The sequence below is a fragment of the Gavia stellata genome, chromosome Z (assembly GCF_030936135.1).
Source record: "Gavia stellata isolate bGavSte3 chromosome Z, bGavSte3.hap2, whole genome shotgun sequence".
NCBI lineage: Eukaryota > Metazoa > Chordata > Aves > Gaviiformes > Gaviidae > Gavia > Gavia stellata.
The window spans coordinates 5062815-5075818 of NC_082637.1; the positions used below are offsets into that span (position 1 = coordinate 5062815).

Here is a 13004-nt window from a genome sequence, read left to right on the forward strand (position 1 = left end):
AAAGATGTGCAAAAATGGTAAATTGTTATCTGCTTACTAAACACTATCTGATATGGGCTAAAAACACACAGGTTGGTTAGAACTGATGTCTTGCGTAGATCCTCTTCTGCTCTTCCAGCTCCGTCCCTCTTTGTTTTTAATTTTCTTTCATCTGTCTTCCCTTTTAAAGGCTTCTCTTGCTTGTAAGCAGCAGCAGGGATGGAAAACATGCACCTGCAAGGCCTGTTTGACCTCCTGGGCATCAGTCAACGGCATCAGTCTTAGTTCACTGGGAAAAGGCACCCTGGTACAGAGCAGACAGGAATTCGAACTGTGCAAGCGGGTGCAGATGGGAGCGCCCAGGTCCTCAGCTGCATCTCGATGCTGTTCCTTCTGTCGGCAAAGTCTGGCTGCCGCAGTGTCTGCGGTCAAAGTTCTCGTAGGTGGAGTCTTGCAGCTGTGGCCTGGCAGTGGAAGAAGTGAATAAGGTGAAGACACATTTCTGGCTGCTCTAGACTTTGTAAGTGGCTTCAACTAGTAGTTAAGGAGTGTCAGAGTAAGTGTTGGCAATGCTGTCTGAAACGGATCCTCCCCTCTGCAGCAGGTAGTTTTTAAGTGTCTGAGTTGCATCTAATGTTTTACATCTTAAAGCATCCAGACTGCTCTCCTACACCGTTAGCATTAACTCCTACTACTGTCCTGCTGCTCAGAGCCTCAGGAGGGTGTGCAAACCTCTCCCGAAAAGGATCTTCTCGTGTAGAGCATGGAGGATCTTAGTTTTAAGCTTTCATCTATGTACGTATCTATACAAATATTATCAAGGGTGCAGTGTTAGACACTGTTAAATCAGCAAAAACTATGCTTTTGCAAATAATTATTATGAATTTAACTGTAGGATTAAATTCCCCGTTGCTTCTTTGGCTGTGTCCTGATGCCGTACACTTGACTGTCCTGCTGAAAGGGCCATCTTTCTTGGTTGAGGTGGGGGAAGGAAGTGTCACATAAGAATAACTCAGGTTGGAAGGGAGCAGTCCCAGGCGGATGTAATTATGCTGACCTCAGATACAGCTTCTTTAGGTTTAGCCTAAGGGTTGGTTTTGGGTTTTAGTCAGGTTTTCCGCCCCTCACCCCGTCCCTTTCTAGCTTGGACACTCCTGACAGCTGTGGTGGTCAAGAACAGCATTGTGCTGGGTAATGGGAAATGCCAAAGGTACTGTGGGAGCGTCGTATGGATACCAGCCAAAGCATCGGGCCCTTCCACACCTGAGCTGGCTCTGAGGTGGGCTGTTCGGCATCTCCATACCTTCTTCCATACTTAACAGAGCTCATCAGGCCTTTTTTTGATATGGGCCCTTTTTCTGCCCCATTAGAGACTGGGGTGCAGTGTGGGGGGAAGATTTCTGTTGCACAGAGTTTCCCTCTCTCATTCATCATTCATCAGCCTGCCACAGATGCCATCCCAGCCTGTTCCCCTCACCTGTCCCTTGGGGGGGCTGGTTCTTTTGCTAGTATAATGTGGCTTCCTACCACTGTCTGGCCCTGTGGTCCACCTAAACTTCTGCTAGCCCCTTGCTGCTGCAGCATCCATCTGCCACAGTCTCTCCAATCTGCTGCCCCAGTCAGTTGTCTTCACATCAGCGGGGTCTCTTCTCGGCTGTACCCAAGCCAGAGCCTCCTCCCAGCAGTGCCCAAGCCTTGGTCCCTCACACTGGCTCCCCTGGCCATCAGCCCAACCCTGTCCCTGTCCCAGGAGCCTGCTTTTGGGCCGGAAGGTTGTTGCTGAGACCAAGGACACGTTGCATTTCTCTCCCTAGCCATCTCCACCCTCCTGGCTGGATAACATGAGTAGAAGGCAGTATGTCCTTACCGGGCCAGGCTGGATGAGGCAGAGGAGGGACCTGTGAAGTGGGAAGGAAGATGTGGGTTAGCAATGTGGTTGGGGTGAGCTGGGGAGCCAGGACTGACCTAGGGCTGTTGGAAAGCTGCACTGGAGGCCGGTTGTCAACCTGGTGAATGGGGAGAAGACCTTTTGTCAGGCACATGTTCTCCTTCCTGAGGGTGGGAATTTGGCGCTAGAATATAAGGAGCAAAGCATTTCTGATTTGTCTTATAGCTTCTACAGTTTGAGGCCAGCAGTGGCTTTCGCAAGGTGTTGACATCAGAGTGTCTCTACAGATCGCAGAATCATTAAGGTTGGAAAAGACCTGTAAGATCATCAAGTCCAACCACCAACCCAACACCACCATGCCCACTAAACCATGTCCTGCAGTGCCACGTCCACATGTTCCTTCAACACCTCCAGGGATGGTGACTCCACCACCTCCCTGGGCAGCCTCTTCCAGTGCTTCACCACTCTCTCAATGAAGAAATTTTTCCTAATATCCAGCCTGAACCTCCCCTGACGCAATTTGTGGCCATTTCCTGTTGTCCTGTTGCTAGTCACTTGGGAGAAGAGACCAACACCCACCTCTCTGCAACCCCCTTTCAGGTAATTGTAGAGAGCAATGAGGTCTCCCCTCAGCCTCCTCTTCTCCAGACTGAACAACCCCAGCTCCCTCAGCCGCTCCTTATCAGACTTGTGCTCCAGACCCCTCACCAGCTCCGTCGCCCTTCTCTGGACACACTCCAGCACCTCAATGTCCTTCTTGGAGTGAGGGGCCCAAAACTGAACACAGAATTCGAGGTGTGGCCAGCCTGCAAGGTGGAGCCCAGAGTCCCTCCCGGTCCCCTCCTCCTTGTGCCATTGCACAGCAGGGATGATGGGCTGGGGGCCTGCAGCCTCTGGGCTTCTTGGGAGGTCTCATCCCTCAGTCCCTGAGCTGATGCTCATCTTCTACAAGCTGGGGTTTCCCTGCTCTCATGGCCTTGGTGTGGCTGGGAGATGGGATTTCACTAATGACGAGGAAGCACCCGAGTAGCGAGGCCCGAGGGACCGAGAGCAGTGGTCTGTAAAACAAGGATGCCTACCCCAGGAGATTAAACCATCGTGTGGGATGCAGCAAAGATAAATCTTGCCCATGGGCTACAGGAGAAGAGGTAGTAATTAGTCTGCTTCAAGAAAAAAAATTAAGATTTTGGTTGTGTAGGCAATGGGTTCTCTGCCAATTGCCCATCTGTTAGTTTATTAATCTTTCTCCTTGGGTGCAGGCAAACTCCTGCTCCCTCTGGCTTGTCAAATATCCCTTCCTGAAGGAGACCTCTTGTCTACAGGCTGTGACCAGCCAGCCAGGAGGTCCCTCTTACTTGTTCTCAGATTTCCCATTAGAAAAGTCCTTCTTCTAGGGTGGAAAATCCCAAAACAAACACAGTCCCTCCTGCCTGACTTTATCTGCTGCATCCCATCGCTGGTTACCAGCCTGATGGAGGAAGACTAGCGAGGGAAATAGCGATACGTACCTCCTCTCGAGAAAACGGTGAAGCCCAGTATCACCAGCAAAATGAGCACTTTAATTCCCAGCGGCACAAAGATCAGGATCAGGAAGAAGGAGCTGTTGGATGCTTTGAATTTATAGAAGTACACAGCCCCCTCTGCTCTCCCGTGGCTGTTGACAGCAGTGCAGGTATATTTTCCATCATGGGTCAAGTACCGGAGCTCCTTGGTGACACGGTGGTTCATGCTGGTGATGGAGGTGAGGTTGCTGTAGGGCGGTCCGGTCCAGGTCAGAGCGGGCGCTGGCTCCCCCTCGGCAGTGCAGCGTGCCTGGAAGGTGCGATCCCCGTTGGAGCTGACGGTGATGTTAATGATCCTGGGGGCAGCTGCAGAAATCGCAACAGGGGAGGGAAAGTGCATCAGGTTTCAAAGGCAGGTCTAACACAATGCACCTGGAATGAGCGCTTGGTCTTGGTGGACCCTCAGTGCGTTATATCAGGGTAATGTTGGGATCAAACCTCCCCTTCCTTGTTTTTCTTGGCACTTTCTTTCCCTAGATTTCCCCACCCTGCCTATGTTGGATAGAGGAGCAAAGGGATTCACCCAGCAAAGCCTGGGTGCCAGGATGTGTACTCTCTTTGTGTTTTATCCTTGCAGTGCCTTACGCAGTTTTCTGAGCTTCAGTCAACTTCAGCTGCTGTGACCTTCCATGGTGGCCAAAGGCAGAGGCACTGTGCTGTAGCAGGGCAATCCTCCGGGAAGATGGGTTGCTTTTTGCAGTTCCGCCGTGAATCGCAGCCCGGTGCCATCTGCTGTGTTAAGCACAGGTGCAGCTGGTGACCTTTTTTTGGACCGGTTGCATATGCACGTGGTCCAGGACAAGGCAACCATGGTGCTCTCCTGCAAGTGTCTCGTGGCTGTTCCCTTGGTTTCTGGCCTCCAGAGCACACACAGAGGGATCTGTTTGTGCCAGCCCTTTGCTCGGTGCCTGAAACTTGCCAGATTTGGCAAATTATTGATAGGGAACATTTCCACTCTTTGCTACAACCTCTTTTTGATGTTTTCTTCCAACCCAATAGCTGGTGTAGCTTCCTGGTTGCTTTGGGGTACCAAGATAGGGCCACTCATTTTGTACCCTGTATTTGTAGCGTATGGGATTGTGTGACTGAATGAACAAGACCATTTGGGGGATGCAAAATGTTGAGAGGCACTGTTGAACATGTCATCTTTTGTCTAGTCTGCTAAGGAAGCGTAGTTGATATGACCAAGCTTGTCTCACCCGTTGGTCCTCTCCTCTTGGACCTGTTGGCCCATTTAATGCATTTGGTTCCTAAAGACATTGTGAAAACTGAAGGGAACTAAATGAGTGTCCTCACGGAGGAAAAGTAGTTCAATATTTATCTTATTTTTTGTCAGGCTGGACAGCAAATGCATAGCTTGCAACCACCTACAGCATCTCTTCCCTCTTGTCTATGTAATGCAGGAGGAGTTTGAGGCTGGAGGACGGATCTGTAAGAAAGCTTGTGTCGGTTGTCACGTGTCTGCGTGTTTTGGTGTTTAAATTAACCTTTTAAGCATTGTTTAACCCCTCCCATTCATACTGCCGGGGCCCACTCCCAAAGTGGGGTGCAGCCTGGGTACCATATCTGCTTATGTTATCATTCCTCTAATGTTAAAATCTGGGCAGCCCCTGAGACACAGATTTTGCTGCCATCCTGCCCTGGTCATGCTGCGTGTGTGGGTGTTTAGGAGCTGCTCCAAGTGAAGGAGACCCTTGGTCATGCTATGTGTCTAGGTGCTTAGAAGCTGCTCCACGTGACTCGACTACACAGCAGTTCCCAAGAAGTAACAGAGCTTGTCTTCAGGTCCCATCTGGATGCCCGCAGTGCACAGCAGGCATAAGGCAGTTTCACTTCACGAGCAAAATGACCCAACACACGGCACCTTTGCACTCATGGGTGAAGTCTGAGTCTGTTCCCGAGGCCACCTGGGTCTCCTAGTGCTTCCTCGAACTGCAAGCACACCCGGGGAGATGGGGTTAGCGCTTTCCTGAACAGGGTCTCCTTATAACTGAACTCTGGGTCTGAACAAAGCACATCACAGCCTGGGGGTGCATTTGACACGGGCACTGTAGAAGCCCTGGGCACGAAAGGACACAGCCGGGGCTGTGTGCCTGTGCTGGAGACTCACCTCTGCTTGTTCTACTGTGTCTCTGCTGTGCTGAGCCGCTCTAAAAGGTGGTTTTTCAGCCATATTATTCAGCTGACAGAGAAAACAAGTCCTGCTGCAGCGGTGGGCTCTTGTGTTGGGTTTCTGTACTATGAGCAGCGCGTGGGCTTCGGTGGGAGCTGACGGGCAGTGTGTGACTTTGAGATTCAGATTTTGGCTGCTGTGTGGTTCACCTCCTCTGTATTTCTCTCCTTCCCTGTGTCTATCCAGACTACAGACTCCGCAGGAAGGAGCAACACCCTGTGTACGTCTGTCCGACAGCTATCGCGATGGGTCCCAAGCTTATTTGGGGATCCAAATGTCACTTCCATGCAGACATCCACCCTGTGGATGGACTTTGCACCTTGTGCGACTGTTGTCTAGTGTTGCCTCAACGATGCTTTGCCTTGTGGCTGTTGCCCCTGTGGCAATGACTGGAGGAGCCTCAGACCGTGTGCTCTCCAGAGGGACAGGATTGGGTGTGCTTAGCTAAGTGTGACCATGGCAGCTGGAGATGCTGCTTTCAGCCAGATATGGGTAAGAGCTCAGGGGTTTTTTTTTTTTTTTTCCCCCTCAGGATTCAAAATAGTGTTTCAGCCCAAGCTGGAGACAGTAAGAACCTTCAAGAGGAGGTGAAGCTCCTCCCTGTGTCCTCTAATCTGGCTGTAGCTCAATGGTCAGGTAAGCCCAAGGAGCTTTAGGTGTTAATAGAGACTGCCAGCTCCTTGAGTCTGACATGTGTTGATGAGAGCTGGTTTTCAGGCTGTTTGTACTTAACCTTTCCTGCTCCAGAGGAGTTTGGACCTATGGCACATGAATGCTGGCTATCTTGTCTTCCCAAACTCCTGTTAACCATCCAGGCCTGCTTGTGCTTACATTCGCTAACACATACTCAGCACCAAGGCTCTCCAGTTTAAATCCTGATAACAAGGACATCTTTTACCCCACCTCACGGGCTGCTGGCCCCAGCTTGCCTCTCTGCTGCCTGCACAGATCCTGTGCCGCAGGGACAAAGTGGCATCATAGAATCACAGAATGGTTTGGGTTGGAAGGGGCCTTTAAATGTCATCTAGTCCAACCCCCCTGCAATGAGCATGGATGTCCAGGACTTGGGGCTGGTTCTTACCCCGGCAGCCAGAGCCTGGCTATTTCCTTACCAGTTTTGTTCCTATTCCCTTCCTTGCGCTGCGCGCATCACCTCATACTGGAAGACTGCAGAAGGCAATGAGTGTTCCCTGCCCATATGTTACAGATTACCCCCAGAGCTGGAAAAGCCAACCCCTTGGAAGACCATCTCAGGTCAACTTCTGTTACCATCTCATCACTTTCCTCATCTTGTGGCTCTCCCTTCCCTGCGGGGTGGCTTTGCCTCCTTTGGCTCTTGTGCCCTCTTACCAATCAAATGCAGCTTTATCCCATTCCTGCTTTCATACTTGTCGTGGATATCTCCGGACAACTCCACCCGGCAGAAGTATCTCTCGCTGTCGCTCCAGGTCAGGTTGTCAATCCTGATGGAAAGGTCCTTGTGCCGAGGGTTGCCAAGCAGTTTGTACTTGTTTTTGTAGCTGACGGCAGTCTTGCAGAGCTCGCTGGCGCTCTGACTAATGCACTTGAAAACTATCGTGCCGTTGTAAGGTTCCTTGATCCTCCAAATGGCGGTGAGGGTCCGGTCGAATGTTTTGTAGGGGTGTGTGAAAGTACAGGGCAGGATAACCATCTTCCCAAGTTCACCATTGACATCAGATGGGACGTGAACGGACCAGCCATTGGACTGCACACCTAGAAGCAAAAAGAGATGATCAGGACTGATTTATCTGGAGTGGTCAAGAGGGAAATTGAGTGTCCTTCCTGCACCTGCTGTGTTCTTGCTCAGAAAATGGATGCTCTGTTCCCTTGGTGGGCTCTGTGCTGTCCTTCTTGCTGAGGATTTGCAGATGATTACATAGCCCAGTTACGGTGGCTAGATTTTTTTTTTTTTTGGAATGACAGGGGTTGGAAGAGACCTCTGGAGATCATCTAGTCCAAACCCCCACCAGAGCAGGTTCACCTGGAGCAGGTTGCACAGGAATGTGTCCAGGACAGTTTTGAGTATCTCCAGAGAAGGAGACTCCACAGCCTCTCTGGGCAGCCTGTTCCAGTGCTCTGCCACCCTCAAAGGAAAGAAGTTCCTCCTCATGTTTAGGTGGAACTTCCTATGACCCAGTTTGTGCCCGTTACCTCTCGTCCTGTCACTGGGCACCACTGAAAAAAGACTGGCCCCATCCTCCTGGCACCCACCCCTGCAGTATTGATAAGCATTGATAAGATCCCCCCTCAGTCTTCTCTTTTCCAGACTAAAAGGACCCAAGTCCCTCAGCCTTTCCTCATAAGAGAGATGTTCCAGTCCCCTAATCATCTTTGTAGCCCTTTGCTGTACCCTCTCTGGCAGCTCCCTGTCCTTCTTGAACCGGGGAGCCCAGAACTGGACACAGTACTCCAGATGGTACCAGATACGGTACCAGTCTGCAGCAGAGCTCAGGGGACTGACTATCTCATGTTGAAAGTGATTTAATTCCTAAGCAGGCCTTTTGTTTGTAAAATGAACAATAGCATCTTAAGTTGTTTAACACAATCTTTTGCAGTTAGCAGACATTTATGTCTGTTATAAATGTCTGACTTCTTTTTTTATTAAAAAAAAAAGAAAAATACCTAAAAATCCAAGTTTTGTGTCTATTCAGAGATGTGGTGGCTTTAGGCACTGAAATGCAGTAAGTGTAGCAGCCCTGCACCTGAGTGCGTGCACACACAGAGTCCTATGTATGTTGTAGTATTTGTTACGCTAATCAGGTGGTGGCTGTGTTACCCCCGGAGAAGGTACTCACAGCTGATGCTTCTAACGATCAATGCTGCTATCATCGCAAAGCAGCATCTTATTCATAAGTCATGACAGGATCTGAATAAAGACTTGGAGATACTCATCATACAAGGACCAGCAAGTTCCCTGTATCAGCTCCTGTCGTAGGAAGGAGGATGCCCTTGACAGTAAAGAAAGCATCTTGCTGTTAGCAGAGCGGGTTGTCACTACCTGGATTCTAACTGCCAGCTTCTTCCCAGACAGGCCTTGTCCTGCTGTCACGGCGAGGGAAATCCTGAGGTTTCCAGCTGAGGTGTCACAAACGGTTGGGATTTTGCTCTCTTGGCCAGATTTGGTCTCGGTAAATCCTAGCACAATCTGGGGGGCTGAACCTCACTGCCACCAGACCCATTCTGAACATTTCTGTCCAGTGATGAAAACATCCTTCACCTGAATGGACGCTCCCCACCTTGGAAGTATATAGGGAAAACTCAAGGTCTCATCCCTTTCCCTTCCCCAGGAACCAACAGCATCAACAAACAGCACCTGTAGGCAGTAGTTTCCATATAGATACGCGTATCTATCCACTGTGTTGCTAACTGCAACAGCTGTAGCAGCAGATTGTGGCTTCAGGAAGGTCTGTGGCTACATTCCTGTCTTATAAAACTCACTTGATGGCTTCATTAAATCAGGAGCTTTCCCCTCAATAGCTGAGAATAACTGCGAAAAATGTTAAGGGCATCCCATAAATAATTGCCGCCCATCCCTGGTCTAGCTGACTGCACTGTGGTCTGTGGGCATTCAGCTGTCGGCTTAATCATGTAAACACTGAGATAAGATTTGTTGCTTGTTCATGTATCTGTTCTCCGTGCTATTTGATAAATACCTCGGTGGCGGTGCAGCTCATGTTTAATCTATTGTGCGCTGCACAATGGACAAAGGCCAACGTAGGATTGCTTCTCTGCCATTAAGTTATTTATCTGGAATTAGCGCCAAGCTGGTATTTTGATTACTGAGGTCTGGAGTCAGGGCTGCCTTGTCTTTCTTTGTATCTCTATAAGTACCTTTTGCAGCCCAGGTAATCTAATATACAGGGCTACATGGCCACAGGAGCTCCAGGAAGCTCATGGACTTTGAACACAAGGACCTGGCAGCGAAAACAAAAAAAAAAATGCTGTTGCTTTCTAGTTTATTTAATGTTGTTTTGTTTATTTTACAGCATGTCACTGTAACCCTTACTTTTGGAGAAGTGCAGATAATGTGCTTTTTGAGTACATGATTTGTTTTCCTTTGCCACCTTTTTGGTTTGCATGTTTTTAAAATCTTCAGCAAAGAACATTATTTTTAGCACTTAAACATCCCCTTGCCTTCCACCTGAGAAATAATTTTAAAAATAAGTGCTTCTAATGTCACCAGCTCCACCCATTTCTATGGAAACAGAGTTTGCCTAGGTTATCAGTGGAGGGAGTCAGCATCTTGTGTATAATTTAACCTCGACCTTAAATGTCTTCCATGTCCTCCTCTTGCTAATATTCAGCCTCCATTTTTTTCCTGGGATTGAAGATCTCACAAGAAACAGAGAAGATCATAGGCAAATAGCCTACACACCTTGCACGAGGGAACTCCTGAAAGGCGTTGTCAGGTCAGTGTATCTGCTAGCTGTCAGTGGAAAGGTCGTGAAGACAATAACAAGATCAAGAGCTGGAGACCACCACAGCCACTAGCCTTGTTCTAGCAAACACTGCTTGACAGTATATTTAAACAAATCCCATTGAGTTTAATGGAACTTAAGTGCATACTTGAAGTTAAACTTGAGCTTAAGTTCTCAGTGGAACTGGAGGAAGTTGTATTTGTTGCATAAAAACTCCTAGGAATGCGAAAGAGCACTTCTGGGTGGTGATGGAAATGCTGCATCCAACTGACACTGCAGGGGAAGAGTTAGATGAAGATGAACTCCCTGCACAAGTTAAAAAAGCAAAAATTGCAAAAAACCCCAAGCCAAAGACCTCTCTGACAATTGCAGGGTCAAGCCTTTGAGATTTTCCAGTATTCTCACATGCAACTGGAATTTCAGGATCCTTTTAAGCAACACGATGGATGGTACAATTCTTGGAGAGTTTATTGTACCCCTGGCACTTTGACTAGAGCGAGAAGAAAAGCCCTGATCAGACAGGGATTTGTAGCAAGCTCAGAACTCACCCTTCCTGGAGATGTGAAGGAGGCACAGAAGAAACAAACTGAACTCTCTCATGCTGGTTGATGTTCTCCACCGAGGTGTATCGGCAAACCAGAACTGTCTCTACTACATCTGAGCTGCTGGTCTTGCAGTCACAAAATGTTTTTCCAGGGATGGAAGAAGTTGTGGTTTTCCTTTCCTTGGAGGGAATGAGTCGTCTAGCTGAACCAGCTCTGGATTCAGATATTAATAGTTTTGTGGTCAGTCATGTGAGAAATCCAACAGAGGGAATCAGAGTATTACCATTTTCCATCTAAAGGAAGGGGACTGCAGATTGGGGCTGCAAACACCCACTCCCTGCGTGTGATGGTGCAAGAGGGGACGGCTTTCAAGTGCTACCAACTCGCCGATCTGGAGAAAGTCCTTGCAATCTGCCTAAGGAGGCGACAAGTGAGACTCTTGCTCTCCGGGCTTGAGGTAGTTTATCCTCCTGAACCTGGAGGCTGCAAGCCAACCGTGTTTTAACCCTTGTGCTCACTGGTTGTTGTCATCCCGAGGTGTAAAAAAAACCAAAACACCCAACCAACCAACCCTCTTCTTTCAAAACCAGCTGAGCATTTGTGCGGCGGATGAGAGCTCTGGAGTCCCCTGGTACCCTGCTCTCTCCCATGAGCCTGATGAGTTGCAAATCATTCTCCTTGTTGTTAACCTGTGTTTGAAATAAGCTGAGCTCCAGCTTTTGCCCAGAATCCTTGTGCAAATGCTTGCTCTTCCCTTCTGCGTTTAGCTTTAGCAAACTTGCTCTGCAGTTTGCTCATCTGCAGAGCTCTGGGCTTGTGGAGAGCTGACCATGCTCCGCTCCACGCCGTCTCCCGTCCAGAGATCCTGCGACGTTGTTAAGTTTAACCTTGGAGCGTGTATTCCCACCCTGGCTTTAGCTTGAGGTTTGCTGCTTTTTGCTTCAGAGCGGAGCGGGGCCTGATGTCCGACTCCCTCTTCTCACCTCGGCAGCTATGCCGCTGGAGGGTCCCGCTGCCTCTCTCCAGTTTGGGGATGGGGACAGCAGCACCCACACGGTTCCCGCTGTAGGCAGCGGTGGGTGCGCAGCCACTGGAGGGCTCCCAGAGCCGATGCAAGATGCTGCTGCTTAGTCGCTGCTGCCGCTTTCGGGGTGCCAAGAGCCAGCGCCTTCCCCCAGCAGAGATGCCAGGGCTCCCCTTTGCTCCTCACCTCTTCTTAAACTCTCCGCCTATATTCCCTTCTTAACTTGCTGTGCAAAAGCTCCTAGAAGAGGGACTTGGAGATTTGGTAGTATTAAGTGTGTTCGCTGCTTTCTGAACACTTTCTTTCTTCTGGCCAAAGTTAGAGTGTCTGTAAAGGGAGGGATTTGTGTTTTCCCAGGCTTTTTGAAGGACACTCTGAGAGTACCTAGCTATTATTTATGGTGGCTTGGACCTGTCGCTACTCAGCAGAGGGTGGTATTATTTCAACTAATGACTTAGAGCCCTGCTCTGTCCCTATGCATGTTCTCCCGGAGCAGGAGGATCAGGACCCAGTGCTCTAACTACTTTGCAAGCTGTCCTTAATAGCTGTAAAAAATAATACACGGCATTGTCAGCAGAGAAACCTGAGGGTATAGGTGGTGGAAACAGCAAATAAGGGGCCTGTATCCCTATCCCATCTGTTATGGGTCTTTTCTGTGTACCTTCCCCATTTTCCTCCATATACGGTTTGATTTTATCTATTTGTGATGTAGACTTTTTAGTGTTGTGACTATCTCTAAGCATTTCACCCTTCTTGGCCCAGTGGGTCTGAGTAGATTGAAGTAAAAGATTAAAGTGAAATCTATGCTTAAAACATGTTGTTACAGTGAAGCATAAATGATCAAGGCGAAGAATAGCCGCAGTTAACAGTTGGTGTGAACCTCTCCCTTTCTAATGTTTTACTCCAGCATCTCCTAGACAAATATTTGGTAAATCAATGCTGAAGTATGAATCCTTCAGGTTTTATCTCTAAACTGATTTTGTTTTCAGACTACGAGACAGCTATTTGCAAAGGAGCATTTTAATGTTTGAAAATGCAGAGTTGAAAATGTATAGCTGAAAATGTTTGCAAACTGTTTGAATCAGCCAAAAAATTTTGTAAACAAAACCATCCATGGCTATATGATCCACGGATTCTGTTATCCGTGACCTTTTTTTCCAGTTTTGTGCTGAAATAGCATCTAAGATTTCTGTAAGGAGGGCTGCTTCTGGTACAACGTCAAAACCAGGATGACTTCCATATTCATCAAATTCTGTTTTTCTTCCTGGTAAATCTTTTTGAAGGGCTGTAGGTAATGACAGCAATTGTTATGCTACTTTACTAATATCTTCCCTCAGTGCTTGTTCAGAAGCAACAATCACAGATCTGGTCCCAGAGACCGATGCTTTCTTGTG

General features: G+C 48.6%; 1 protein-coding gene across 1 annotated transcript; it reads right to left on the reverse strand.

Annotated features, from left to right (window-relative positions):
- Positions 1–346: 346 nt before the first annotated feature.
- Positions 347–10641, reverse strand: SIGLEC15 (sialic acid binding Ig like lectin 15). The gene is made up of 5 exons (XM_059834326.1): positions 10590–10641; positions 6953–7336; positions 3376–3735; positions 1847–1877; positions 347–443 (listed from the first exon to the last, which is right to left on the reverse strand). The coding sequence occupies exons 1-5, from the start codon at positions 10639–10641 to the stop codon at positions 347–349; spliced, it is 924 nt and encodes a 307-aa protein (XP_059690309.1).
- Between the last annotated feature and the right edge of the window lie 2363 nt (positions 10642–13004).